The sequence below is a fragment of the Vitis vinifera genome, chromosome 4, assembly GCF_030704535.1.
Source record: "Vitis vinifera cultivar Pinot Noir 40024 chromosome 4, ASM3070453v1".
Lineage (NCBI taxonomy): Eukaryota > Viridiplantae > Streptophyta > Magnoliopsida > Vitales > Vitaceae > Vitis > Vitis vinifera.
This window is the reverse complement of record NC_081808.1, coordinates 18,577,731-18,603,989: the sequence shown is the minus strand read 5'-3', so window position 1 is coordinate 18,603,989 and position 26,259 is coordinate 18,577,731. Positions and strand designations below refer to the sequence as shown.

Below are 26,259 nucleotides of genomic sequence, written 5' to 3'. Positions count from 1 at the left end.
TTCTCTTTGATAATTTGATAAAATTTTTGTTTTGAAAAACAATTGATAACTATTTTCAAAAATCGTTTTTATAAAACACAAGTTGCCCAACATATAACTCAATTTGCCATCACACATATAAGAAAAATGTTAAGATACCGCACTAGTACTTATAGAACAAAATATCCAAACCGTTAAATATTTATAGTAAGATCTAAACCATTGACCGTACCAAAACCTTTTCAATAGATACCAAAAAAGTACATTAGCAAACCCAACATCTAAAATTAAAATGTAAATGATTTGGTTAAGTATATTAGTATATACCCCTATTCGCATTCAAACTCCATCCATCATTCCTTTAGATCATTATCTTCAATCCATAACATCATCCGATTTGAGGATTAGAGGGCGTAAGGATCAATCTACAAACAAAAACCCATCAAAATATAGACCTCATCACTAAGTTAAGAGAGACATACAGAAAATTACAACAAAATTTGAAGTTCAATCAATGGAAGAAAGAAAAGAAGGTCAAGTAATAGAGGTTTGTTTCTTCCATCATGGACACTTGACTTCTTTCAACTTCCAAGCTTTAAGCCTCTTCTTCGGCAACAAGCTCGGAATTCCTCCTCAGTGAGCGGGTCTGCACATTCAAAGCCAAACTACCCATGTTATATCAGTATCAATGGCCAAATGAGCCAACAGGAGCAAAAGAACTTTGATCAAAATAGACATGGAACCCTGTTCATGCCCATACAGGCTTGTACAAAATATTAGGATCAGTATGATAATATTTTTTAAAACAATTCCCAAACTAAAGCAGTTCTTAAAGGTTTTAAAAAATTGTTTTTAAGAATAAAATTTTATTTGAAAACCCAATCTAGGTTTAGTCTACCAAGCACTTATATGCAATGTAACATTTCCCATTGTTTCTTAAAATATTCTTAAAAAAAAAAAAAAAAAAAACCCAGAAAACACCTATTTTCAAAACAAATTCTTGAAAAAATGTTAGGTAAAACATGCTAACTTGTTTTTTTAAATTAGAAAACTATTTTCAATTAGAAAAAATAATTTATTTTTTTTTGATAAGTAAAAGAAGTATATTAAACGAAAAGAGGAAACACCAAAAACCGGTGCCCTCTAAGTATACAGGGAGAAAAAATAAAAATTCATTGCTTTGTTTTTAATAATAGTTTCCAAACAGACCCCTAGATATGCTTTGTAAACTCAGTCATGGATCTAGAACTTGAGGACTTTCTCAAATGAATTTGTGGACCAAATTGATAAGGCCTAAATCTTAATTATTCTTAATTCAACTACAGGGACAAATATTTAAACTTTTTTCCTTAAAGCCAGCCCTTTAAATGTGTATTCAATACAAATTGCATCCTATAAACACACAAAGCTAATGACTTGTTCATATTATAAGCATACAGACATTTTCTCAAGAGTTTCACTTTTCCTTCATTGTCTCTTTCCTATTGTTTTGGACTCCTTGTGTTTTGACTCCTTTTCTAATATACGCCTCTTTTCCAATGTAAAACATAAGTGCCATAAACTGGCAAATGCTCTATGAACAAAATGGTTGATCAATCCACGGAACCAAGACACATCAAGGAAAACAGTAATAAAAAGTAACAAAAGGAATCCATAATAAACTAACGGCTAAAGCAAGTAATAGGCGACACAGACCAACTACCCAGGGCACCATGCATGAACATATGTAAAGCTAAAGATTCCGAACTGAGCTTGACCAGTGTTAGATGGGTCGAGACAAACCAATCTAGGACTTGTCAAGCTCAGTTCGAAATTAAAAAAACAAAAGTTTTAGATTGGTTGAGCCAGTCTGCAAACCTAACTCAGCATCACCTCATGATCTTATTAAACAAGAGAAAAACCTTTTGATCTCTTAATGTTCTAACTCTACCCCTCAAAAACTGCACTACGATTCTCAAAGGAAAAACAAACCACCCTGATTTTTTGAACCAGCCAGTACTTTACCAAGATCGTACTATGTTATTATGGATTTGCAACAATCTAAAACAAAGGTCTTTTTTGATAAAATCCTCAATTTCCTATAAAAAATGAGCCCGATGCCTATGAACTTGGGGCCTGTGCAGCATAGATACTTTAAAAAAGGATTGCTGTCTGTGTCAAACAAGACACCTAGAGTACACCCATGACCTAATACCTTTAGGATATGCATCTTATACAACCTAAATCCAAATAAAACAGGAAGAAAAATCAAACCTGCTTCTGAGATACCTGGCATACATCCATGACCTAATCCCTTTAGGACACAGTATACATTCCAGAACAAATTCAAAAATAAGACTCCTTAACCAAATACAAATCATTTAGATTTTTTGTTCCCTTCAAAAATAATGGATGGGCCATTTATAGAAAATAAAATGCATAAATAAGGGTTTTGATCTTCAAAATTACCAATTATTTTGCCATAGGTTTGAGATAATTCAATCCAAAAATTATGCTTTCTGAAACAACTATGATATAAAATATTACATTTTCTTAATGCTGCATTTCCACCATATCAATATCCTATATTTTTATAATTTATTGCATCCATGTGTCCATATCATGCTTATTGAGTAATACCAGTAGTTAAATAGACGGGGACACAGTCACCAACTTTCCTAAAAATTGAAGGAAGTACTAGGCCTTATACTTGTCAAATTGCACCTAAAGAGACAAATTAGTAATAACAGTAGTTAAATAGATGGGGACACAGTAGGAGAGCCTTGAACCCAAGACCTCCAATTAATATAGTTCTAATACCATGTTCAACTACCAACTTCCTAAAATTGTAAGCTCTTCACATTCTTGCCTGTAATGTAGACAGGGTAACATGTTGTAAGTTCATACTTATCAAAAAAAAAAAAACATGTTGTAAGTTCATGTTTTACAAAACTTTTTCACAAAGGATCACTATTTTCTCCAGTGAAAGTAAAGTTGACAAAACTTTGAAATTCCTATAAATGAAAAGTTTCAACCTAAGGAGGTGGAATTTGAAACCCACCCCCAACAATCAACAATAACCCTCCATGCTGCCTAAACCCCCCACCCTACCTCCCAAAACCCAAAATAAGTACACAAAAAAGGTGGATGCTGATAATCTCAATCTAATCAACCCCTAAATGTTATTAGCGCTCAAGAATTCTGTGTTTCTGGTCTAAATTTGATCACATTCAGCAAGCCTCAAAAGAAGAGTACAGTCATAATTGACTTAGGACATCAACCCAATTTCTTTTGAAATAACATATTTTTACTCCTCTAAAAGCTCAAACAATCTCATTACATACGTAGACTCTAACTAGGAAACTAAGTGACACATAGCCTCTCTGAAAACAAAACTTAGAAGTTACAAGCTTAGACCCCTGAAGCTGAGATAGAGCCTAATGCGATGAGAATTGGAAAACCCAAATAAAAGAAACAATACCCTGGAGCACCAACAATCATAGAGCTAACCAAAGGTCATATCAAGGAATATCTTACTTTTTCTGATGAACGGGAATTGAACAACTTAAAGGTGAATGCAAGCAAAGTCAAAATAAGAGTGCAAACAGAAAAGCACTAAGGCCTAAAAGAGTAGACAAACTAGAAAATTATCCGGTGCTTACTGCTCAAGGCTCATCTGAATAATTCACTCCTAACAGTATCCTGTGTATTGACAAATAGAATCATATGGGTCAAAGGCAGATATTAAGCTTAGGAACTAGTAAATCAAACATAAAATGAAAAATCATAACCAGTTGAACAAACTATTCTTCCATGAAAGTTCTAATGCTTCAGGATGGACTTACTTTCCTTATATTTCATACCACAAGTTGACATGTAAATGGAAATCTGCCTCAAAAGAATCAAGTCACAAGAAAGAAAAAATGAATCTTCAAATGAGAATTTTAAGTCCATTTGTGGAATTACCATCTCTATGGCCTCTTTGTAATTATCCTTGAGGTTCAGTGCTTTGCTTTACTCTTAGGTTTAGTAGGGATCTTCCCATATGCCATGAGCCTTGAGTGTGATAACTTAAGTTCTGCTTGACGGCGTCTTCTCCTGCTTGCATGGGATACATTGCCCATGTCACCATTTGATGCTTCCACCTGTGCACTCTCATCTTGCTTGGCATCCTTTGCCAAAGCTGATCTCTTCTGATCACCTTTCCACTTCTTCCTTCCAGCATTCTTCTTCCGATTCAATTTTGCTTCTTCAAGGAGTGATTTGTTCCTCGTTTTCTGTTCATACCTCTTCTTATTAGGCACCTTCCATTCCTTCTCCCTATAAGGAGCAAGCTTCTTCAAAGAAACATACTGATTCAAATCCGTGTCATCCATCATTAGAATCTCCTCAGCACTCAAACCAAATCTTTTAGGATTTACAGTAGTGTACTTGAACCGGGTCTTCAGGTCTCCAATTGTATCCTCATACTCCAACTTAGAGGTTTCTTCCAAATACATTTTCTTCCACTCTTTGGAAAGCTCATCCTTCTCCCTATGCTTCCTCTTCCGCTTCCCACCTTCTTCAGGTTCTATCTCTTCTTTCTCACTATCACTATCACTTTCAACATCCTTCTTTTGTTTCAAAATTTTTTCCCTTGCAGCTAAAAACCCGTCACCAGACTCACACACATCCCAATTTTTCGGAAGTCTAAGCAACTCATCTTCTTTGTCAAAATCGGGTTTCTCAAGTCCACCATCATCCTCATCACTATCACTACCAAACCCAGGGTCTGCATCATCGGCATTGTAGTAATCTTCGTCAAATGCCTCCTTCATCTTCCTATCATACTCCTCTGGATCAAACTCACCTTCTAAATCATCCTCGTTCACAGGTAGAACCCCATTTTCTCCAATACCTGCAATTTCCTTTATCTTATTCATCTTCTCCAGAATCTCCCTCTTCTTCAAATTCTTTAACCTCTTCAACTCCTCCTTCCTCTCCTCCTCTGCCCTCGCCATCCTCTCTTTCTTGCTCTCCCTTTGCGCCTTCCTTGCATTACTCTTCTTCCTCACTGACCCTTCCACAAACCGAGCATGCCCCAACACCCTATCACCCACATTCTCCTCATACCGAAAATTATACTTCTTCTCATACTCCTCTTGCCTCTCTATCTCCTCCTCATCCTCCGACACCCCCTCCGCCTCCTCATCCCCCGCGCCACCCCCAGTGTCTCCATCGCCAATCCACATTTTATTCAAGAAATACTCCTTCAAAAACATGGAATTCTCATCCAATTTGCCATCTTCCCCAAAATACTCATCCAACTTCTTCTGCATCTCACCATCACCACTCTCATCCTTCTCTGTCGCGTTCTCCTTCATAGACAGCAACTCCCCACCGTCGTCTTCCATCACCTCCTCGGCAGCGTCTAAAAACGCCCTTCTCAATTCCTCCTGCTCTTCAGCATAGCTCTTTGGCTTCGGTTTCTCAGTCTCTTCCTCATCGTCGTAGTCAGCTCCCTCCTCTATCAACTGCTTCGCCACCACATCCTTCAAATACATAGCTTTCTTCGATTTCTCACCCTTTACAGCTTTAGTTTCATCCGAATCCTTCACTTCGAACAATCTCGTATCCTTTTGCTTCAGACTCGGATCCTGCTTCTTCACCTTGATCAACGCATCAAAAAACTGCAAATCCTCTTCATCACCGTCCGACTCATCGTCGTCGGCGTCCGAAGATGATTCGGACTCCGACTCATCATCGTCGGAGTCACCGATGCCGGCGAGGCCTTTCTTTTTCAGCTCCTCCAGCTTGTGCAGATCTTCTCGGCGCTTGTTGTGCTCGTACCGGCGAGCGAACTCTTCGTCGATTTCGATCTTCGTATCAATGTCGTTTTGGTCGTCGTCCACGTCGGCGAAAAGGTTCGCGCCCATTTCGCCGGCTCAGTTCAACTGGTTTTCTAGGTTAGGGTTTCTGGAGATTTTTTAGACTAGTCTGTTAAGAGGGATTTGATTTGGGCCCATTGGCGGCCCATTACTTTTGGGCTCAGGCCAACAAATTTCGCACTTAGAGTCGCTTAATTTTATACATTTATGAGTTTATCAAATATTATAATAATCATGAAATTTTGGAAAAATTTAATTAATGTTGAAAATTAAAAACAAAGTTTATATTTATTAATTAATCAAAAAATAAATTTAATTTAAAATTTGTTTCATTCGAAATTAATTGTCCACTAAAATTTATTTGTTAAAATTGTTTTAAAAATTATTTTGAAAAATTGAGCATTTTTAGAAAAATATTACTTCAGAAAACTGTTTAAATAATTATGGCCATGATTGAAAATAATTTTTCACATTGAATTTCAAAATGGATTGTGTTCATAAGTGACCATTGCTTTACGAATTATTCTCAAAAATTAATTTTTGAAAACACAATAAATAATTCCTAAAATAATTAAGAACAACTAAAAGATGTTATCTAAAAACCGTAATAATAAAAATCAAAATCCGAGATATGAAAAAAGCGACTAAGATGTAAATGTCGTGACTAATATGTGAATATCGCAACTAGACAGGGTACCTCTCGCTATTGTAGAATATCCTAGGAAGATTTCTAATAAAATCACAAATTGAAGAAGAAACAAAAAAAGAAAAAATATCTCAAGGAAGATGTTGAACCAGGAAATCTTTTTCAACAAGATGAATTCTTACAACAAGAAGCAGATTTAGGGTTCTGCTGTGTTTCCAGCATTGTTTATCAGCATTTCTACCCTTTTCCCTTTTTCAAGTTCAACTGCCCAGAACATCACGAGTATACGTTACGTCTAAGTACAAATCAATTATTTTGAGTGGGATATTAGCTCTTACATTTTCATGGATCTTTACAGGAGTAACAAGATAGAATTGAGCTCTCTAACTTGATCTAACAGTCTCTATGGCGACAACCAAATCGTCTAATTTGGCCCCTGTAACTTCCTTTACGATCTTGCTGTCCTTCAGGATCTTGAAGGTAGGAACCACCCTGATTCCCAGCTCCTTTGCCAAAGTCTGCCAACAGTTCTCAGATGAATCAGTGTGAGCTCGTGCATTTGTATCAGGGAATTGGGATCAGGTAAAAGATTACAGACCTTGTTGTCTTGGTTGCAGTCCAGCTTTAGAAAGACAACGTCAAGATACTTCCCAGACAATTCTTGGAATTTTGGAGCCATCACTTTGCAGGGACCACACCTGAAGAATTTAAGCAACAATATGACATCAGGTAAATAATGTACCAAAAAAAATTGGATCAACAGATGAGTTGCATTACAAGTCGCATTGGCAGTTCTTGGGTATATGACTCATTTCCACTAGTAAATATGAAGTCTAAAGTTTGTTTTAATTGAGCTTGTCAACAAAATCATGTACTATCTCCATTTGTCCAGATTGAGGATGAGTTCACCATTCGCTATCAAAATCAACAGATCCAACAGCATTCACATAGAAGAAATCATTCTATTTGATCAATTTTTTTATGCACCTAAACAGTTTTACCATGAGTGTCATATTCCTTCCATGTTGATATTGTTCGATATTGACCAAAGCCTACATAGCTTTAAAAGACTACAAAGCTAAAGTGTCAGAAATTTCTATTCCTACCCATCTGGAATGTTCACGGTTACCATCCCTACAAACAGAAATTTATACCCAATAAAAAAGTTGACATATAATCTATTTCCTATGGTGTTGGCCAGCAAATGATCCAAGGTAGCTAGATTGTTGGATCATAGTGCTGTAAATTCAAATGGCACTTAATGAACCCCAATGAATTTTAAATCCTATCAAGATAGGAATTATGCCCTAGTATATTGGGTGAAATCTAACTCAATTTAGTTCCAGAAAAAATACAGATGATTTATTTTTCTGCATATGAGATATATCTCACTCAAAGAGTGGTCCAGTCTCTGATGCATTTGCCTACACATCCATTCAAACCATCACAATGATTAAATACTTACAAATCTGGGAAGAATATACGTACAAAAAGTTGAAAGAAGTTGGAAAACACAACTAGCTATCTGAATCTTGACTGTGGGGGAAACAGACACTTCAGTCATTATTTTCAACCTTCAATTATGGGGACCAGAATTAGGACGCCAAAACACGATTCAATGGGCATCAGTACTTCAGATGTCATTCCATCTCAGTGACATTTCCATAAACATAACAAACCACTTCTTATGTGTGTGAAACTGAAAATGGTAAGACTGAACCCAACAACTACATAGATTACTAAGAGGACGCCAAATTTCCAGGAGAATGAAACAGCACAAGTCAACTCTTAGGAGCCTTAGGATGGTGAATAAGTAAATTAGTATAAAAACTCAAGGGAAAGAAGTACAGAGCATATAGTGATAAGAGTCCAAAAACTAACAACATGAAACAATTTGTTAACCAGTCACCAGTTGAGTACAATTGATGTAAAATAATCTCTAATCTATGAAGCCTAGAGGCAGGTACTACAAAACCAACAAAATGGAGTTGCAAACCACAAGGTTTCTCCAAATTTTGATAAGGAGAAGAAAGATCATCACAATTCATAATTTTAATATTTTAAGGCTCCATGTGGACCACGAAAGTACTAAGGAAGGAATCTCAAATTCTATATTTGGCTTACCGTGAAAAATATTAAGAAAAATCAAATATAATGAAATTTTCTTAAAAAGTTAAAGCATTTTCAATATTTATATAGAAGATGAAAGGATAAAAATAAATTTAAAGCAACATGTGAGAAAACATGTATTGAATTTAAACTTATTCTGTTTTCCTTCACTTTGTCTTTCCTCTGTTTTCCCCCATATTTTCTTTCTGTACTACTCTCCTTTAAATTCTCCAAGATCCTATGGAGTCCAAAGACTTTCAAGACAAAAATAAGACAAATGCGGTATCAAAAATATCCCCAAAACTTGCTGGCCACCACATATTAGTCCACTTGTGACAACTAACATTTTGGGACACAGATACTACAACATACACTGCCAGTGAAAGTGGGACCACAACTAATTGTTTCCCAGAAGATAAGTAAATGTCATATAATGTTTACAAGTTTGGTCTTCCATCTATATACCAAATACAACGAAGATTGTATACCCCTATTGTGTTTCTAATAAGATTTTGAAATAAATTCACTACTTTAGTAAGAAAATCAAGAAAAATATAAGTAAACAGAATATAAAATAAAATAATAATAATTAAACGTGAGGTAGTCCATTGGTATTGATAAAAGGTCAAGTCTTCTTCACCCAATCAAAAACCAGGATTCTAAACCCAACCTAGACTGGTGAAGTGAATAAAATAATAATAAAACGAATAGTAATCAAGCATAGGTCATGACTAAACCCACCAATTCAAGGGATGATAATGAATGGTACCCATGATCAACCAAAATGCTAATAGAATTGGGCTCAGAGAACTTGGAATCAACTCCACAAACAGGTTAAGAGCACTCATTCTTCATACACAAAATCAAAGAAGCTAAAACAAAGCTCATTCCTCAAAAGCCAGGCAAACCAAAATTCAATCCTAAAAATCCTAACATAGAACAAATCCTCAAGGGCCTTGTACACACCGCCCGTCACACAATGGGAGCTGGCCATGCCCAAAGTCGTTACCTTAACCGCAAGGAGGGGGATGCCGAAGGCAGGGCTAGTGACTAGAGTGAAGTCGTAAAAAGGTATCCGTACTGGAAGGTGCGGCTGGATCACCTCCCTTATTAGCGTATGGACAGCTATCTCTTGAGCACAGGTTTAGGTTCGGCCTCAATGGGAAAATAAAATGGAGCACCTACAGGGAAGTCTGCTGGTAGGAATTCCTCAGGGCGTATTATGGTTTTTCACCTAAGGCTTCCCATTTTGGTCATAATTTCGATAGTAATTGGTTTACTTGTTACCTTACCATCCGTACGCTTATGGAGAGGTTTGATTCTTTCATGTCCGATATGCGATATGCTAGCAAGCTGTAGGAGTTGACAACAGGAGTATTCACAAATTGTATGAGAAAGATGAGAAGAAGGGAAGCATATATGTGTGGTATATATCTCATGTATATTGAATTGCAGATACAGAAATGATAGAATCATTTCTGCCCAACAATCAATGAGTGGATCATACCCTTCTATGCCTTCTTCCCCTAGTCTTAGAGCTAGGCACTGTGAAAGAGTGAGATAGACGTCCTGAAGGCAAAATATATCAAGAGAAGTACCCTGCAAGGATGAAATACCCTAAAGCAAGACAAGGGATAATGGGAACCGAGATTGTGCCCATTCCTCAAAATTAACCATGGGTTTCTTGATCCACAATCAAATATGCTTCACTCTACAGTCTACACGGTATTCATGTAGTTTTAACAATCAACACCAAATAAAATTGTTTCCATTTTAGTATCTAATCAATCACAAAGTATTGAATTCCACCAGAAACTACACCTTCAAACAGAAACCTAACCACTATTTGCATTCTGCATTCAATTAACTCAACCCAGTAAAGAAATTACTACTTTGTAATTAAATTTTCCCAAAAACACTACCTTAACGCAAATCGAATCGGAAATTTGACCTCCATTCTGTACTATATCACTGAGAAGGCAAGTTTTCCGAATCCAAAACAAAATAAAAAAATTTAAAAAAAAACTTCCAAAATATGTACGCTTCTGAATTTAAAAATAAAATAAAATAGAAAAGAAACATTTTCTATTTTTGAAAGCAGAAAAGCTACTAAACAGTTCCCAAAATTTTCGGAATCCAAGTCAACAGAAAACACCAAATCAGAAAAAATCACTTCCAGAACAACTTCAATTCACACTTCCACTCCACATTTTCAAAGCAAAAAAGGATTCATCACACACACATACCACTGAGTGTACATATCGAGAACGACGGCCTTGTCCCCGGCGGCCTTGACTATAGGCCAGAATGTGTCCTTATTCACCTCGGTCACCTGTCCCACGACCGCCTCGGCAGTGTCGATGCTCGACGACCGCACCACAACCCTAGCCCTCCTCTTCTCCTGCGTCGGGACAGACACCCCAACCGACGACGAAGAGGAGCAGGAGATCGCGATCGAGTGCGGCGCGGCCCACGATGGGGAGGCGGAGGAGCGAATAGGAGGAGGAGAGAGGGAGAGGCGGAGAGCCATTGTACCGAACCGTAGGGATTCTTTTGAAGGAATTGGCGAGGATCGAAGTGTAGAGTGGTGGAGAGTTCAAAGGGAACCGACTTTAAAGGTAGAAGAGAGAAAGTGGGCTTCATATAATTTGGGGTATGAAAGGACGGGATTACCATTCAGATAATGGAATATTTTGGGATATTTTTCGAAATGCGGGGGTGTTTTGGTCATTTTCGTTTGAAAATGTGTGGAAGATATGCGAGCAATGTCCAAGTGGGAGGCTATGGACGCCCGTAAAATTTTTGGAATACTGTGGACCCAACCTTCTATTTAATAATAATAATAATAAAAATAAAAATAAAAAATAAAAATAAATAAATAATATGATGATTATTATTTTAAAACTTTATAGTATTGATTCAAGATAAAATTTATTGTTGCATGATGGTATAAAAAAATTGAATCAAGATATAAAGGTGTGCCATATTCAAAAAATAATATCTTAAATCAAGTTGTATAATTCCCTAAATCAAGTTGCAATATTCCAACATTCTCCCTCAAGTTAGTTCAAAGATGTTTATTAAACCTAACTTGCTAGTGATACTTTCAAACATAGAGCTTGTGACACCTTTAACAAAAAGAGCTGCTAATTGTTCTTTAGATGAAATGGATGGTGTATATATTTGTCTTTTCTCCATAAAATATTGAATAACTTTCACGTATTTTTTTTCTTATAAGAAACAGAGACAAAGAGATGGAAGTCATGTTTGTTTTCCCAAGTTTTTATCCTGATTTGGCCAATGGTATGGATGATTGAGAGATGAAACTATCTATGATGGCGTTTAGGAATGGCAACGGGGCGGGTTCGGGACGGGTCGCCCCCATCCCAACCCCGCCCCGTTTATTAAAAAGAATTCTCATCCCCGTCCCGTTTAAAAAATTAAACGGGGCGGGGCGGGGCGGGGCGGGTATGGGAAATTCCCAAACCCGCCCCGCCCCGCCCCGTTTAGCCTCCTTTTTTTTTTTTTTTTTTTTTTAAATTTGCTTTTAAAATTTTTAATTACATTAAAATAAATATATTTATAAATAATAAAATTATTATATTTTTTATAACTTATTTTATTAATTTTTTATTATTATCTATATATTAAAAATAGTAAAATAAAATTAATTTTAAATTTTAAATTAAATTAAATTTTAAAATTGATTTTATATGTAAACGGGGCGGGGCGGAGCGGGATGGGGCAATACCCGAACCCGCCCCGGGTTTAAAAAAAAAATCTCATACCCGTTAAAAACCCGTTTATTAAATTTCAACCCCGTCCCATTAGGGGCGGGGCGGGGCGGGTACCCGAAAAAACCCGCCCCGTTGCCATCCCTAATGGCGTTGTGGCCTTATGAAGCTGAGAGGGTGACTTCAATGGCTTCAATGGGTTTGTTAGATGTTGTTGTTTGGGGAAGTTATGGGCTTGGATATTCAATTGGGTAAGAATGCCTACAAGATTATTAAATCTATGAAAGGTGTTTTTGGAATAAAATTGTTGACAAACACCTCGTGCTTTTTATAGTAGTATAAGATTATGATGTATTGGATTATGAACAATGCTAATATAGTCTCGTAGGCTCTTTAACATTCACTTGTAGTTCTTTAATAAGAATCCTTAGCCGCATAAGTTTACATATCCCTTAAGTTATAACTCTAAACTTAGCTTATATGCTAGATCTAGCCACCACTATTTTTTTAATTTTTAATTTCTCTAAGTTACCAAATTTCCACAAATAAATGTACTAAAGAGATGTGGATTGAAAATTAGTAACACTCCCCAATCAACATCAATGAAGGCTTCAACTCTCAAATTATTATTCTAAGATAACATTAACCATCACCAGGAGTTGCTTTTAAATACCTTGGATCCTTCATACAACTTTTGCTTTTAGATACCTTGGATCCTCTATGCAACTTCTATGTGATTAAAATTATTTCCATTTTAGTATCTAATCAGTTATAACTTCTTTCCATTTAGATTTTTCATAACCTTTTGTACATTCTTTGGAATAAAATTTGAACACAAGTGGTGAAAGATTTATGAGCAATATTTCAATGATACAAGGAGATGAACTTAGAAATAGGATGCTAGGTGCAACTCCTTACCCATTTTCAAAGTGCAATGAGATTCTCAAGATCTGTACCAAGTTTTGGATTAGAAGGAAGAGATTCAGACTCACTTAATTCCAAGTTGACCATGAGACACAAAAATAGTTGCCTTAGTTTTATCATGTCTTTTTTTTTTTTTTTTGTCTTGTGTAGAATCAAAGATGAAAATATTGGTTTTGATAGATATATCAGTGTTGTAGTTGGGTTTGGGTGCTTAAGTGGGTTGACTCAACCCAACCCAATAAATGGGAGAAATAAGGTGAGCAGGTTCTGGGAGTTTTAAAACTACCCAGAAACTACTACTATTAAAAAAAAAAAAAGTTTTGTTTTTCTCTTTGTGAAAACTCTCTCTTTGTGAGAATTCTCTCTCCATGAAAACTAGAGAGAGAAAGAATACGATTTTTTGTCTCTCTCTATCTGAAAACAAAAGTGAAGAAATATGTTTTCTTCTCTCCTCGTGAAACAAAAGAAAGAATACAATTATTCTTTTTTAAGAAACTCTCTTAAAGTTATTCGTGTTTTTCTCCATGAAAATGAAGGTCAATGCTTTTGTGCTGTGAGAAAAGAATGGTTCTCATATTTGTAGTTCCATTTATGACTTGAGACGAGAAAATTGGTTAGTGAAACAACTAATTTGGATATTGGGCATTTCAAAAGTAACCGAGAAGCCTTATTTTTCATCATTGGTATCAGAACCTTATTAGGCTATTTTCTTCTAGCTTTTATTCATTTATTTTTGTTTATTTTTCGAGGAAGAAGAATATTTTTTTCTGAAAAAATAAACAAGGAAGATATATATATATATATATATATATATATATATATATATATATATATATATATATATATATATATATATATATATATATATATATATATTCTGGTTGTGGTTCCAAAAAAAAAACTAAAAAAAAAATTGGGATAAATATGATTCTGGATATTGATCCAAGATTAATAATAATAATAATAATTAAAAAAAAAGAGCAACTTGGAGAAAAAAAAGAAGTATAAAGTGCACCAACTGCAGGAGCCAAACAAATTGAAATGGATAAAATAAATAAATAAGGAAAAGACAAGAGCCACAATTTTCTGGTTATGGTTTCAAAAAAGCCCCTCTCCAAGACAAATAAAGTGAAATATTTTTCTAGAATATTTTTTTTTTGAAAAAGTAATAATATGCCCACTTGAGACCCAAGTTCGACCTTTGATGCCCTTATTCCTATTACAAGATTTTTTTACTTAGTGTCTAATATAAATTTTTGAGTTGTAGTCAAATTATGTTGATTTGTTCAAATATAATTAGACTATTAAAAAAAGAGGGGTCTTAAATATGAGTATCCATTACTCATTTAAAAAAAAAAAAAAAGGAATGAGGGATTGCCCATGAAGAGACTTGATCCTTGATCATAAGTGTAAGAGTCTTGTATTCTACCAACTAGGCTAAATGTTTTTTGTTCTCATAAGAAGATTATGGTTATTGAAAACAACATCTAGAGTTATGGAAAACATTGTGAATAATTCTAATATTGTTCATTTTAGCTTCAAAAGAGAAGATTAGTTCTTTTTCTACATGTTATTTTTTTATGCTTTGTACATGAAATGTAAATACCTTATATGCAAGATATGACATGAATATTTATCGTTTGATAAATGAGTATATATTTCATTTACATGCATGTCTTCAGTTCTTTTATATATGTTATTGATACATGCTAGTTGTATAATACTATTTTATGGAGTGGGAGGTTTTAGGCTAAAAAGAAATTTAAGTAATTTCTTGCCTAAAATTAGAAATACTTGCATAGATTATTTCTAATTTGTAATAATTAAAATTGTATATAGGAGTTGATTGGGAAGTGGACTTTCATTTCTATTGTAATTTAAGGTTATTACATATTAGAAGATGATTAGAGCAAGTAAAAGTATCAATATCCATAAAAGTACCAATTAATAAGATTGTATAATATCTCTAAGTAGTTGAATATATCGACTATAAGTAGGAACATCATAGTAGAATTAAACAAGAATGAGAAACTGAATGGAGATAACTACGAGGTTTGGTATCACAAAGTTCAGTATATCTTTGTAAAACAAGAGGTTCTTGATACACTAAATCATATCATGTAAAAACCTAAACAAGGAAACTTTGTTCAACATAGAAGAGATCAGAGTGCTTATATGGTTTAGAAGAAAAAGAGCTTTTTAGCTCGCATTACATTATTAAAATGTATGCAAGATGATCTCTTGATTGAGTATGAGGTTTACTAACTGCTCATGAAATGTGGCAAGCTCTAAAGGAAAAGTATGGTGGACTTTTAGTTACTAAATTGAGAGAACTTGTACTGAAATTTGAAAATTACAAGATGCGACCGAACCATACAATGAAACAACATCTTAGGGGGATGAAAATAATGATAAGAGGCGGTTATCAAATCTTTACCAAAGAGCTATGAACATATGGTGGTGAATATGACACATGATAAGAGTGTCAAGACCTTTGATGATATAGTTTGCCATTTTGAATGGGAAGTCAAGCGACTTATGGTTGCTAAGCCTAATGAACAAGCTCATGTAGCTAAATCCAGTTCTCGTAAAAACTTTCGGCTTTAAGTGTAATAGAAAATCCTTTAAGAAGAATAAGAGATCTGATGATGCTTCAAAGAAAGGAAAGATTGAGACATGCAAGAAGTTTAAGTGTATTAAGAAGGATAAGAGAAAGTTGAAATGTTATAACTGTGGCAACAAAGGTCACTTTATTTGTGAGTGGATTGGGTCAAAGTAGACTTGGTCCCCACTAACCATATAGCTAGAGACCAAGGAACATATGTACAGTTTCGACGAATTAGTTTCGATCCAAGATGAATCTATGTAGGAAACAACTCTAAAGTTAATGTCAAAGGTATTGGAACATGTAAATTGGAGTTGTATAGAGAATGTACCCTATTCCTACATGATGTTATTTATATTCCGAATATTCGATGAAATTTGGTCTTTGTGTTAGTCCTTCTTGATTTAGGTTTTAGTTTGAATTTTCATGATTCAATAATGGTGTTCAATTTAGGAACAACATAATATGGTTCTGAATTTATTTTGAATGGTTTTATAGTTCTTGACATTTATAACTGTGTGTTGTCTAATACTAATTATAGTTATGATTCGTTGATGACTATTTCTAGAAATGCATGTGATAATGTGATCATATGGCATGCTAGACTCGGGCATATTGGACAAGGAAGAATCAATAGACTAGCTAGAGAAAATCTTCTTGGTCAATTCACTAAAATTGATATGTTAACTTCAAGGGTGCTCCTGAACTTACCAACATTGCATTCATTATTTCTTTTAAGGTCCTATTTTTCATTTTTGCTACTCCATTAGACTCAATGGAATAAAAATGAGTAGTTTCGTGAATGATCCCATGATCTTCACAAAAAGAATTAAAGGGGTTGACTCATACTCTCCTACCCTATCAGTTCTAAGTTTTTAATTTTCTTACTTAATTTATTTTCCACTTCATTTTTGTACTTGATGAAAACATCTCTTGCTTCATCTTTATTTCTCAAAAAATATACCCTTGTATACCTTGAGTAGTCATCTATAAAAGTTATGTAGAATCGTTTACCACCTCCAGTCATTGTATTTTTTAGATCTCCTAAGTCATTGTGTATTAAACTTAGTAGATCTGATTCTCTTTCAACTGATTTACAAGATTTCTTTGTGGTTTTAGATTCTACACAAGAATCACATTTTATATGGTTTTCTAAGGACAATTTAAGGATTAAACTCAATTCAACCATTTCCTTCATATATAAAAAGATCACATGTCCTAGTCTACCATGCCAAATATCACAAAAATCAACTATGTAAGCAGAAGAAGAAGATGCATTATTATTGATAATATCATAAACATTCAACATAAATAAACCCTGATTACAATAGCTCTTTCCCACAAATGCATCATTCTTGGTTAAAACTATTTTATCAAAGTCAAACAAGATCCTTACTCCTGCTTTTTTTTTTTAATAGTTGGGTTTTGGACCTTATCTAATGCATTGGGCTTGGTCCTAGAGTTTTGTTTTTTGGACCTATTGTTTTTGGGTTTAGGGTTTTCTTCTACTACATTAGCCTTAGAAGACAATTCCTTAGCTTTCTCAACATTGTCCCTATTTCAGTTTTGTTCCTCAATCCTAATATGGATTATGACATCCTCTAGGGACATCTGTTTCCTTTTATATTTCATATTATTTTTGTAGTCTTTCCAAGACTCTGGAAGAGTCTACTAAATAACCAGCCACAAAAGGTTCGGGCAATTTAATGTCTTCAATAGCTAAGTCATTAATCAACAAGTGGTAGTCATGGATTTGAGATGATACATCTCTATCCTCAGTCATTTGGAAATTTCTAAAATTCCCTCTGACATATTTCTAAGTTCCTACATCTTCTAAAATATTTTTTTTTTTATTCATTGCATCCCAATTTTTTTTTTTGAAACTTTAAATTGACAATAAATATCAAAAAGTTCATTAGAAAGGGTACTCAGAATAGCATGTCTAACTTGTTTATTTCCAGTTTCCCAGGTTGGTAACAAATGAGAACCATCTTCTGGTTTTGGGTCAGTCAAAATGTGTCCCAAGTTCACTACATCAATTGTAGAGAAAACTATTTCCTGTCATCTCTTAAAGAATGTCCCGTTGAAGGGATCAATTTTAGAGGTGTTAGGACGGGTGTGAATTAGAGAAGCTTCCATTTGGATATATTTCAAGATTGTTGGATTAAGGGTATGAAAACAAAAGACTAGCCCAAAAGACACAAACAAAGAACATAATGAATAAAAAGAAAAACTTATCGGCTGAGGCGTGACAAGCACTGTCCTTGAAGTAGATCCACCATCCTCGAAGACTAACTCGGTGCATTAGGGTACCAGTGGTCTACCTCCGGGATTCAACAGTCAAATCTCGCCTTGGGTGCACTCTATAAGTGAAAAAAATCCTCCAGATAGATGTATGAAAGACTTTATGAAAAACTCTTTGAAAAATTGGTATTCGTATATAAAGAGTGAGGGGTGATATGCTTTTATGGGCCACTAACACAGTCCCAATGGGACTCTACTTATAATCAGGACATGACTCAAAGTGGAAGGGGAATCTACTTATAAGTGGAATAGAACTCCACTAGCACAATCCCAAAAGGACTCTTCCCAAAAATATAAGACTAATAGAATAAAATAAAATAAAAATAATTCTCAATAGGACTTTTCCCAAAAATATGAGACTAATAGAATAAAATTAAAATAAAAATTATTTACACTCTTTATACATGCTCTTGTATTGTGAGAAAATAATGGTTCTTAGTTTCATTCATGACTTGAGGTGAGAAAATTGATCAATGAAACAACCAATCTAAATCTTGGGCATTTTAGAAGGTAATCAGGAAGCCTTATTTTTCATCAATCAGTAATTTGATTTTATGGATATATCGGGACATATTAGAAAATATTGATAGATATTTTGATATAAAATATCAATAAGATAAAAATTAATCAAAACTCATAGAAATGTGGGAAAAACTCTAAAAAATGATAAATAAAAATTAATATACTTATTTAAGTTTTTCTAAAAATATATATATATATATATATGAATAATATTACTTTTTATATAATAGATTTTGTGATATTTAGTAAAACATATTACTCATCCCATATATAAGAATCACCGATATATAAGAAATATTGATGCAATTAATATTAGAAAATCAGCAAAAAAAATGAGATAAATTTGAAAAATTACTCACCCTAAATTTCCATGCATGTTATCATGTCAAGGTGGGTTGATAAATCGTGACATCTCACTTTTTTTTTTTTTTCAATCAGAACGTTAGTCTTATATAGAATGACACGAATAGGAACCTTTTTAGCTTGAGACTTAATCTTACTTAGAATAACAAGAATTAGAACCATCCAAGTCTAATCTTCTTTGTAAATTTTCTCCCCTTGAATATCAGTATTAGAGAACTAAGCTTGATCTTTCCAAAAAGTCACATATAAAGAAATAAACTTCCTTTTTGTAGGGGTGATAGCATTTGTATCTGTTTTAATTTGAGGAATACCCTAATAAAAGACATTTAAGAGCTCTAGGATCTAGTTTAGAGTTATCTCTTGAATGAACATGTACAAACAAAATATAACATAACCAAAGATAGGGAGAGGAATAGATCCTAAGAGATTGGAGTGTGGAAAAACACTCTTTAGAGTGTCAATAGCTAAATTTGATGTTAAGACCTTTGAAAGCATTCAATTTATGGGGTATATAACAATTAGAATAACATCTCCCTAAAAATGTTTCGAAACATTCCTAGAGAACTTCAAGGCACAAGAGACTTCTAGCTAGTGTCTATTTTTCCTCTTTGCTACTCAATTTTGTTGAGGAGTATTGTCACAAGATGTGTGATGAATGATCTCATGTTCAAGAAAATAGGGCCAAGGAGATAATTTATTAATGTATTCTCCCCTGTTATCTTACCAAAAATATGAAGATTAACATCAAATTGGGTTTTGATCATTTGGTGGAAACTTATAAAGGTATACACAATCTCATATTTATCTTTAAGAATATGAATCCAAATGACACTAGTACAATCATCAATAAATGTGATAAATCGATTGAATCTTCCTAAAGAAGTAACATGAGAAGGTACACATCACCATGAACAATAAAAAAAGGAAATTCAAAATTTTATTTTATTTTATTTTTATTTGGAGGAAAGGGTACATGATGGATTTTTGCAAGCTCGTAACTTTCATACTTGAATTTAGACAAGTTTAGAGTAAAACATAACTTAGGATACAAATTTCTCAATGATAAGAAACTCATATGACTATGTCAATAATGTTATAGCCAAATTTCTTTTTCTTGTTTCCCACAAATTTCACTAATAAAGGCTTGAATATATTTTCTTTCTTTTGGATCTAAGAAATATAATTCTTCTCCTTCTTCGACATTGCCAATCACCCCCCCTATAGTTAGATCTTGAAAAACACAATAATTAGGATGGAATATGATAGAACAATTCAGAACTTGGTTATCTTGCTATTTGACAATAAATTGCAAGATATTTTTAGGACATGTGGTATGGAGGAAAGGTTCAATAATGGAGAAAGAAAGATATGTGATAGACACCTGAATTTTCTTTTTGTAACAAGGATTATAAGACAAAAAGGAATTTGACTCAATCATTGGTTATGTGATTAGTAGCTCCCAAATTTATGATCCATGAATCTATTGAATTGATCTTAGACGCTAAGAATGTAGAATGGATGTTACCTGATTTTACAAATGCACAAGAAGAAGTAGGAATCTCAAGTTGTTCCTTAGTGAAATGAGGCTTTTCTAATGTTCATGTAGTGTTCACCTTTTCCTTAGTAGCTCTTTTTATATCTACCATTGTGGTGCCTTGAAATGATTCATTGCTCTTCTCCTTTCGTCTATTTTGAGGTTTGCCATGCAACTTCCAACACTCTTCTCTAGTGTGTCTTGGTTTCTTTGTACCATGGCATCCCCCACCTCCTTTGTCCTTAAAAGAAATAAACATGTCTCTATTTTATGGATCATGGAGTTAAGAAGCCACTACATAACCATTGAATTTTCAAAATCCCAGGTATCATAAGTTGGCTTTGTGGGCTTTGGCTCCTTGATGATGCCCAAAATATATCTCATCTTCTTCTAGCTCCTAATGTATAGCTTTGCAGATTGTGACCACTTAAGAAAATTTACTCCATTGAGTTTCTCTGTAGTGATCTACATGATTGGATTATCCCCCTTGGATCACCATCTGTTGTTATCCTTTAAAGCTCTCTTTAGATCCTTTTTGGAACTCCTCTGCCATGTCTTAAAAAGAGAGGAAGATGACAACAAAAGAAATGTTTTCCAGCAATGAAGGTCAAAAAATGAACTCAATAATGAAGGCTGAGGGTGGAGAGAGGTCTAGAAATTTTTTCCAACTTTGATACCATGTCAGTTTTTTAGAGGAAAAATTATTTACATTATTTACACGTCTCCTTATACAAAATATACAACACTATTCTTAATAGAAAATAAAAGTTAGTTATCCTATTGTAATGGCCCAAACTAAATTTTATAGGTAAAATCGTAAATCAAAAAAAAAAAAAAAAGTGGATAGTCTTTTCGCATTAAAATCCCTAGTTATAAAATAGATTTCTTGAATTCACTACACAAATTTATTTTTTTTACGTAAATATCAGGGAGATCAAAAAACATAATATTGAAGATTTAAGAATTTATGTAATATGTCAAATCGGTTATGAGAGAAAGTTTATAACATTATATAAAAATGAATTCTTCTTAACTTTATAGACGTGTTTTAAAATTATGAGAATTCTTTTAAACTCAGAACGGATAATATTTATATGATTGGGTGTGAATTTTTACAAAACAAACTCTTAGTATCACTTTCAATCATGATTGATCCCCTTGCAACTATATATCTTCCCACATCTTCAGTACAGGCTATGTTTAATTCCTCAAAAATATTAAGGAGAGAAAAAAATATGGATAATGAAAATAATTTTCTTTACATTTCATTATAATATAAAAATTATGAAAGAAAATAAAATATAATTAAAATTAGTTAATTTTTCATTAAAAAATTAAAATAAGTAAAATAAATTTGAGACATTATTTATAAATAATTCATTAATTTTAAATCTACTTTTAATTTTACTTTACATTTTCCTTTTTCCAAATTTTTTGTCCTTTTGTGTTATTTCCTTGCACTTTCCTTATTCCTATGCCTCACGTGTTGCACCAAGTGCCCACAAGGAAGAATTCTTTACCTTGTAAGTATGTTGAGAATTTTCCTTTTCTTGGCATTGCTAAGGGTCAACTCCACTAAAGAAAGGAATGATTACACACTATTTAATTTAAATCTAAAGTATAGTCTAAAAATATTTTTCCACATAAATCCATCATTATCATATCTTGACCTAAACCCTAGTTAGAAAACATTTTTCCACAAAAAATATTTCCATGAAAGGTGAATTAGGGTAAAAAAGTAGAGGCCTCTCCCATCTTTTAACATTTTTTTTTCTTTAATTTTTTATGGTAAATATTTCTTAAATTTTTGCTTATTATTTCTAAATATTAAATTGATAATTAAAATTGCAAGATGAATATACAAGAGGGAATTATTTATTTATTTATTTATGTGGATTGCATCACAAGCATGTTTGGAGCCATTTAATTTAAATATTAAGAAATTTCTAGTTTAGAATCTCACCTCCTCACTTGAAGGGGGATGGGATTTGGTTCCCAAATACTTGCATTAAATTAAACACTGTGTACATTTTATTATTATTACTTTCCATTTCAAAAAATTCATATTCTTAATTTTTTTTCTTTCAAAAAGTAAAGTTTTATATTAAAAAAAATATGAAGAGAATGGTATCATAAATAGTAAACACATATGTGGATTCTTATTTGTGTATTAATTCATTTATTTTGTTAAAAATAAGTGATATTGAAATTAGATTGACACAAAGATTTGTTTCAAAGTAAATTACTATATATGATTTTTTTTTTCTTTTTTTTTGGAGATGTAGAGTCTGTTTGATAATGATTTTAGAAAATGTTTTTAATTTTTGAAATACTTGAAAATTTTATATTTCAAATATTAGAAATGCTAGAAACATATTCAAAAATTATTGTTAAAATCACTTTTAGACTATGTCAATTGAAGCTTTCTCCTGGAGTATTTAAAATGTAATTATATTATAAAATATTCAATCATTTGTTATAATGCCTTTAAATAGTTAAAAAAAAAATTATTTTTTCATTCACCCTTTTTATAGTCTTTTCTCTATATGATTAGATGAGGTGTGGTTTCGATCTCGATGGTTTGAATCGAATATACAACCATCTTGAATTCAATCTAAATCAAGAAATACTCAATCTGAAAACTCATTAACTCCTATCGTTAACTTAAAATACTAAACCTAACATATTTTCAAAGTCGAATTAAATTTAGATTGGTTGGAATAGATTTGGACTAGTCATATTAGACTTAGGTGCTGTTTTTTTTATTTTATTTTTTTTTCTTAATTGTAAATAGAACTTAAAACTAAATAATATTTAATAGGATTAAGTATTAAGTCATTTGTTTTTATAATATTTTATTTATATTAAGTATTAAAAAATAAAGAAAAATCAATATCTTACTTTTCCATTTAGAAAAAGTAAAATATTTTAATTTTTTTTATTCAACCAAAAGTTTACAACAAATAGTGGAAAAAAAAAATCTAAAGCCTAAAAACAAATTATTTTTAGTAAAAAGTTTAAAAAAAACAAACACCCTCTTACATCAATTGTATTAATAAGATTGATAAGGTTGCAAAGGCCAAATTTAGGTTGAATTTGGTTGAGTTGTGGTCAATTTTTTTATTGAGTTTTTTTTAATACATTTATATTATAAAAAGGAATAAATTAGTTTATTTTTCTAATAAAGTGAATCCATATAATAAAAGTATAACAAAGAAACTCTATGATAGAGGTTAGGTTTTAACCAAAGGCTTTAAGTCATAACTATCATTTTGTCATTTGTAGAGTAATCATTTTTCACTTGTTTTTTTTTTCTTTGCGAGATGAGAATTCAAGGATAAAAGATAAATAGTTCGAATAAGAATATTTGTAATTACACGAAGAAGAAAGGAAAGTTCAAGAAGAAACAATTACTGAATTTATCACGCCCTAAAACTCACTCTAAGGGCATGATAGTCATTTCACACTTCAAAGCCCAAAATTTCCATTTATTTCCAATTACCAAATTATTGTTTAGAGTAGTAGAACAAAAATTTTAAAATCTTCAGATATCAATTTTAAAAACTAACACATTAAACCAAGTGTTATTGTCCAAATAACTCCAAATTCAAATAAGAAATAAATTTTAAAATCTAAATAATGCTCAAAATAAAGAGAGTTTTAACAAATGTCCTAACAAGCCAATTTCCACTTCTAACAAGCCAATTTCCACTCCTCACTCGAACCGAGGGTACCTAGAAAATTATCAATAAATGGGATGAACTCAAAGTCCAATAAGGAACATTAACACAGTTTCATAAATAAAATATTTTTAATTATACTTACAAACATGAGATATAACATATACTCTATTTATAAAATTTTTGAGTTAAACATGTTAATACATTTAAACTGTTCAACAAACATTTTCATATATACAAAAATCATTTCATATCCATTTCAAATCAAATACATTTCAATTGTTTTCACTCCGGTTATCAAATAACAAATAATGTCTAGTTAAAAGGGATTTCACAAATAGGTGGCTAGCCTCAAATGTTCTTTTTTAAGGTGGATGGAACCAAACACTACTAATATTAGTAACCTCTAACCAAACCCTAAAGGAAAATCAATTACATTTCTCATCACATAAATGTAAAGGTCAACTGTTATATCCCATTGATAAGGGTCGAAAAGTCAACTATTATATCCTGATGACAAGAGTTGAATAAACCAAAGTCGAATTCTTTATTTTATTTATTCCAACTTACAAAAGTAGAATATTTCCAAGTGTTTCGTTATAAACAAAATAAATGTTATAACACATTTTTCCATGCAAAAATATATTTGATCCATGTTTAAAAGCAAAAATATCAATTACACATTTCAAACAATATATATAAAAAAATTATTTTCTTTTACAAAATCTATATTAATTTCTCTTAAAGGAAGTTCTCAAAATCATTGGAGAAAAGTAATTCTAAAAAGTCTACTCTTTACCTAACATAACATAGGAGAAAATAACTATTACTATTTGTCTAAAAATATAGGTTTGATAATCCTACAAATTTTTGGTATTCAAATTAATATTTTTTTTAATTATAAAAGATAATTTAATCTATTCATATTTTAAAAGAATTAATAAATTTTTAATTCATATAAAATTTAAATTTTATTTGCAATTTATTTCTTGAGACACAACATAATTTAATTAAATTACTATTTATTTCACTAATTAAATTTTATGCTATTTATTAACTTACATCCATCATTAATATAATTATAATACCAAAAACTTTTCTCCACTTCCTTTTATTAATATATTCTATTCTCTCTCTTTTAGTTTTTTCTTTTCACCGACATAACCTATATACACAACAACTCACCATCATTATTAATATAATTATATATACATATATTAACCATCAAACACACTCCTTACATGTCTTCATTTATTATTAATATTATTTTTTTATTAATATTATATTTATTATTATTATTTATTCCCATCATACTCATTCTTCCCACAGGCTCAATGCCATACCCTACGTATTATATATATCCACAATCCGCAATGCATCAAAACTTTATATGCATATAAATTATAGTATACTTCCAGCATAGAAAGTCACGATTCTTTTTTCTTTTTTTTTTTCATCTAAAAATTTAAAATTTTCCAATTTCTAGAATTTCCCAATTTCCAACAATAAATCAACCCATAATATTAAGTTTCCAATATTTTAATCTTAAAAAAATAAACTAACATTAATCTAAATTAAAGTTTTTTTAAATAATATCTAGCATGTTTAGAACTAATTAATGAATATAATATATTAATTTAGGGTTAGAATATTACATAGAAAAATATGAACTTTAAACTAGTCCTACGATCTTTAATTCTCTAATTTTGGTTAATAGGGTTTTTTGAATAAAAAAGATAAGTGAAAAATCTAATTTATATCTAGATTATTAATTGTAAAATGATTCTTTCACCTTTAATAAGTTTAATTAATTAATTAATTATTTTATAATTTACTATTTTGCTCCTAAAGTTAATTTTGGGGTGTTACAAAATTGATTGTAAATATTACCACTACGGTTAGAGATATTAAAGCTATGAAACAAAGGAAATAGCATAATACACTTCTTTTTTTCCCATTATTTTCTTTCTTCAAAACACTTTGAGGAGGTGAGATGATTCCCAAAACACTTTT

At 32.2% G+C, this 26,259-nt stretch overlaps 2 protein-coding genes across 4 annotated transcripts; both read right to left on the bottom strand.

Moving 5' to 3' along the window:
* Positions 1-311: 311 nt before the first annotated feature.
* LOC100240980 (uncharacterized) lies at positions 312-6,009 on the bottom strand. Of its 3 annotated transcripts, none has more exons than XR_785689.3 (3): positions 3,925-6,009; positions 3,599-3,660; positions 312-625 (listed from the first exon to the last, which is right to left on the bottom strand). XR_785689.3 is itself a non-coding variant. In XM_002270399.4 (2 exons), the coding sequence occupies exon 1, from the start codon at positions 5,871-5,873 to the stop codon at positions 3,960-3,962; it is 1,914 nt and encodes a 637-aa protein (XP_002270435.1). In that variant the 5' UTR covers positions 5,874-6,009; the 3' UTR covers positions 312-625; positions 3,925-3,959. The 3 variants fall into 3 exon arrangements, 1 of the variants encoding a protein (XP_002270435.1); XR_785690.3 differs by having other exon boundaries at positions 3,621-3,660; XM_002270399.4 differs by lacking the exon at positions 3,599-3,660.
* A 603-nt stretch (positions 6,010-6,612) lies between these two features.
* Positions 6,613-11,239, bottom strand: LOC100261565 (thioredoxin F-type, chloroplastic). Its single transcript, XM_002276985.4, has 3 exons — positions 10,827-11,239; positions 7,070-7,169; positions 6,613-6,989 (listed from the first exon to the last, which is right to left on the bottom strand). The coding sequence occupies exons 1-3, from the start codon at positions 11,108-11,110 to the stop codon at positions 6,855-6,857; spliced, it is 519 nt and encodes a 172-aa protein (XP_002277021.3). The 5' UTR covers positions 11,111-11,239; the 3' UTR covers positions 6,613-6,854.
* Between the last annotated feature and the right edge of the window lie 15,020 nt (positions 11,240-26,259).

What these genes read in the sequence shown, in the direction of transcription:
- LOC100240980 (XM_002270399.4), bottom strand. Translation starts at nt 5,873, where the DNA reads ATGGGCGCGAACCTTTTCGCCGACGTGGACGACGACCAAAACGACATT.
- LOC100261565 (XM_002276985.4), bottom strand. Translation starts at nt 11,110, where the DNA reads ATGGCTCTCCGCCTCTCCCTCTCTCCTCCTCCTATTCGCTCCTCCGCC. An exon ending in CTCGATATGTACACTCAGTG is followed by an intron (nt 7,170 to 10,826) that starts GTATGTGTGTGT and finishes TAAATTCTTCAG; the next exon opens with GTGTGGTCCCTGCAAAGTGA. An exon ending in ACTGCAACCAAGACAACAAG is followed by an intron (nt 6,990 to 7,069) that starts GTCTGTAATCTT and finishes AACTGTTGGCAG; the next exon opens with ACTTTGGCAAAGGAGCTGGG.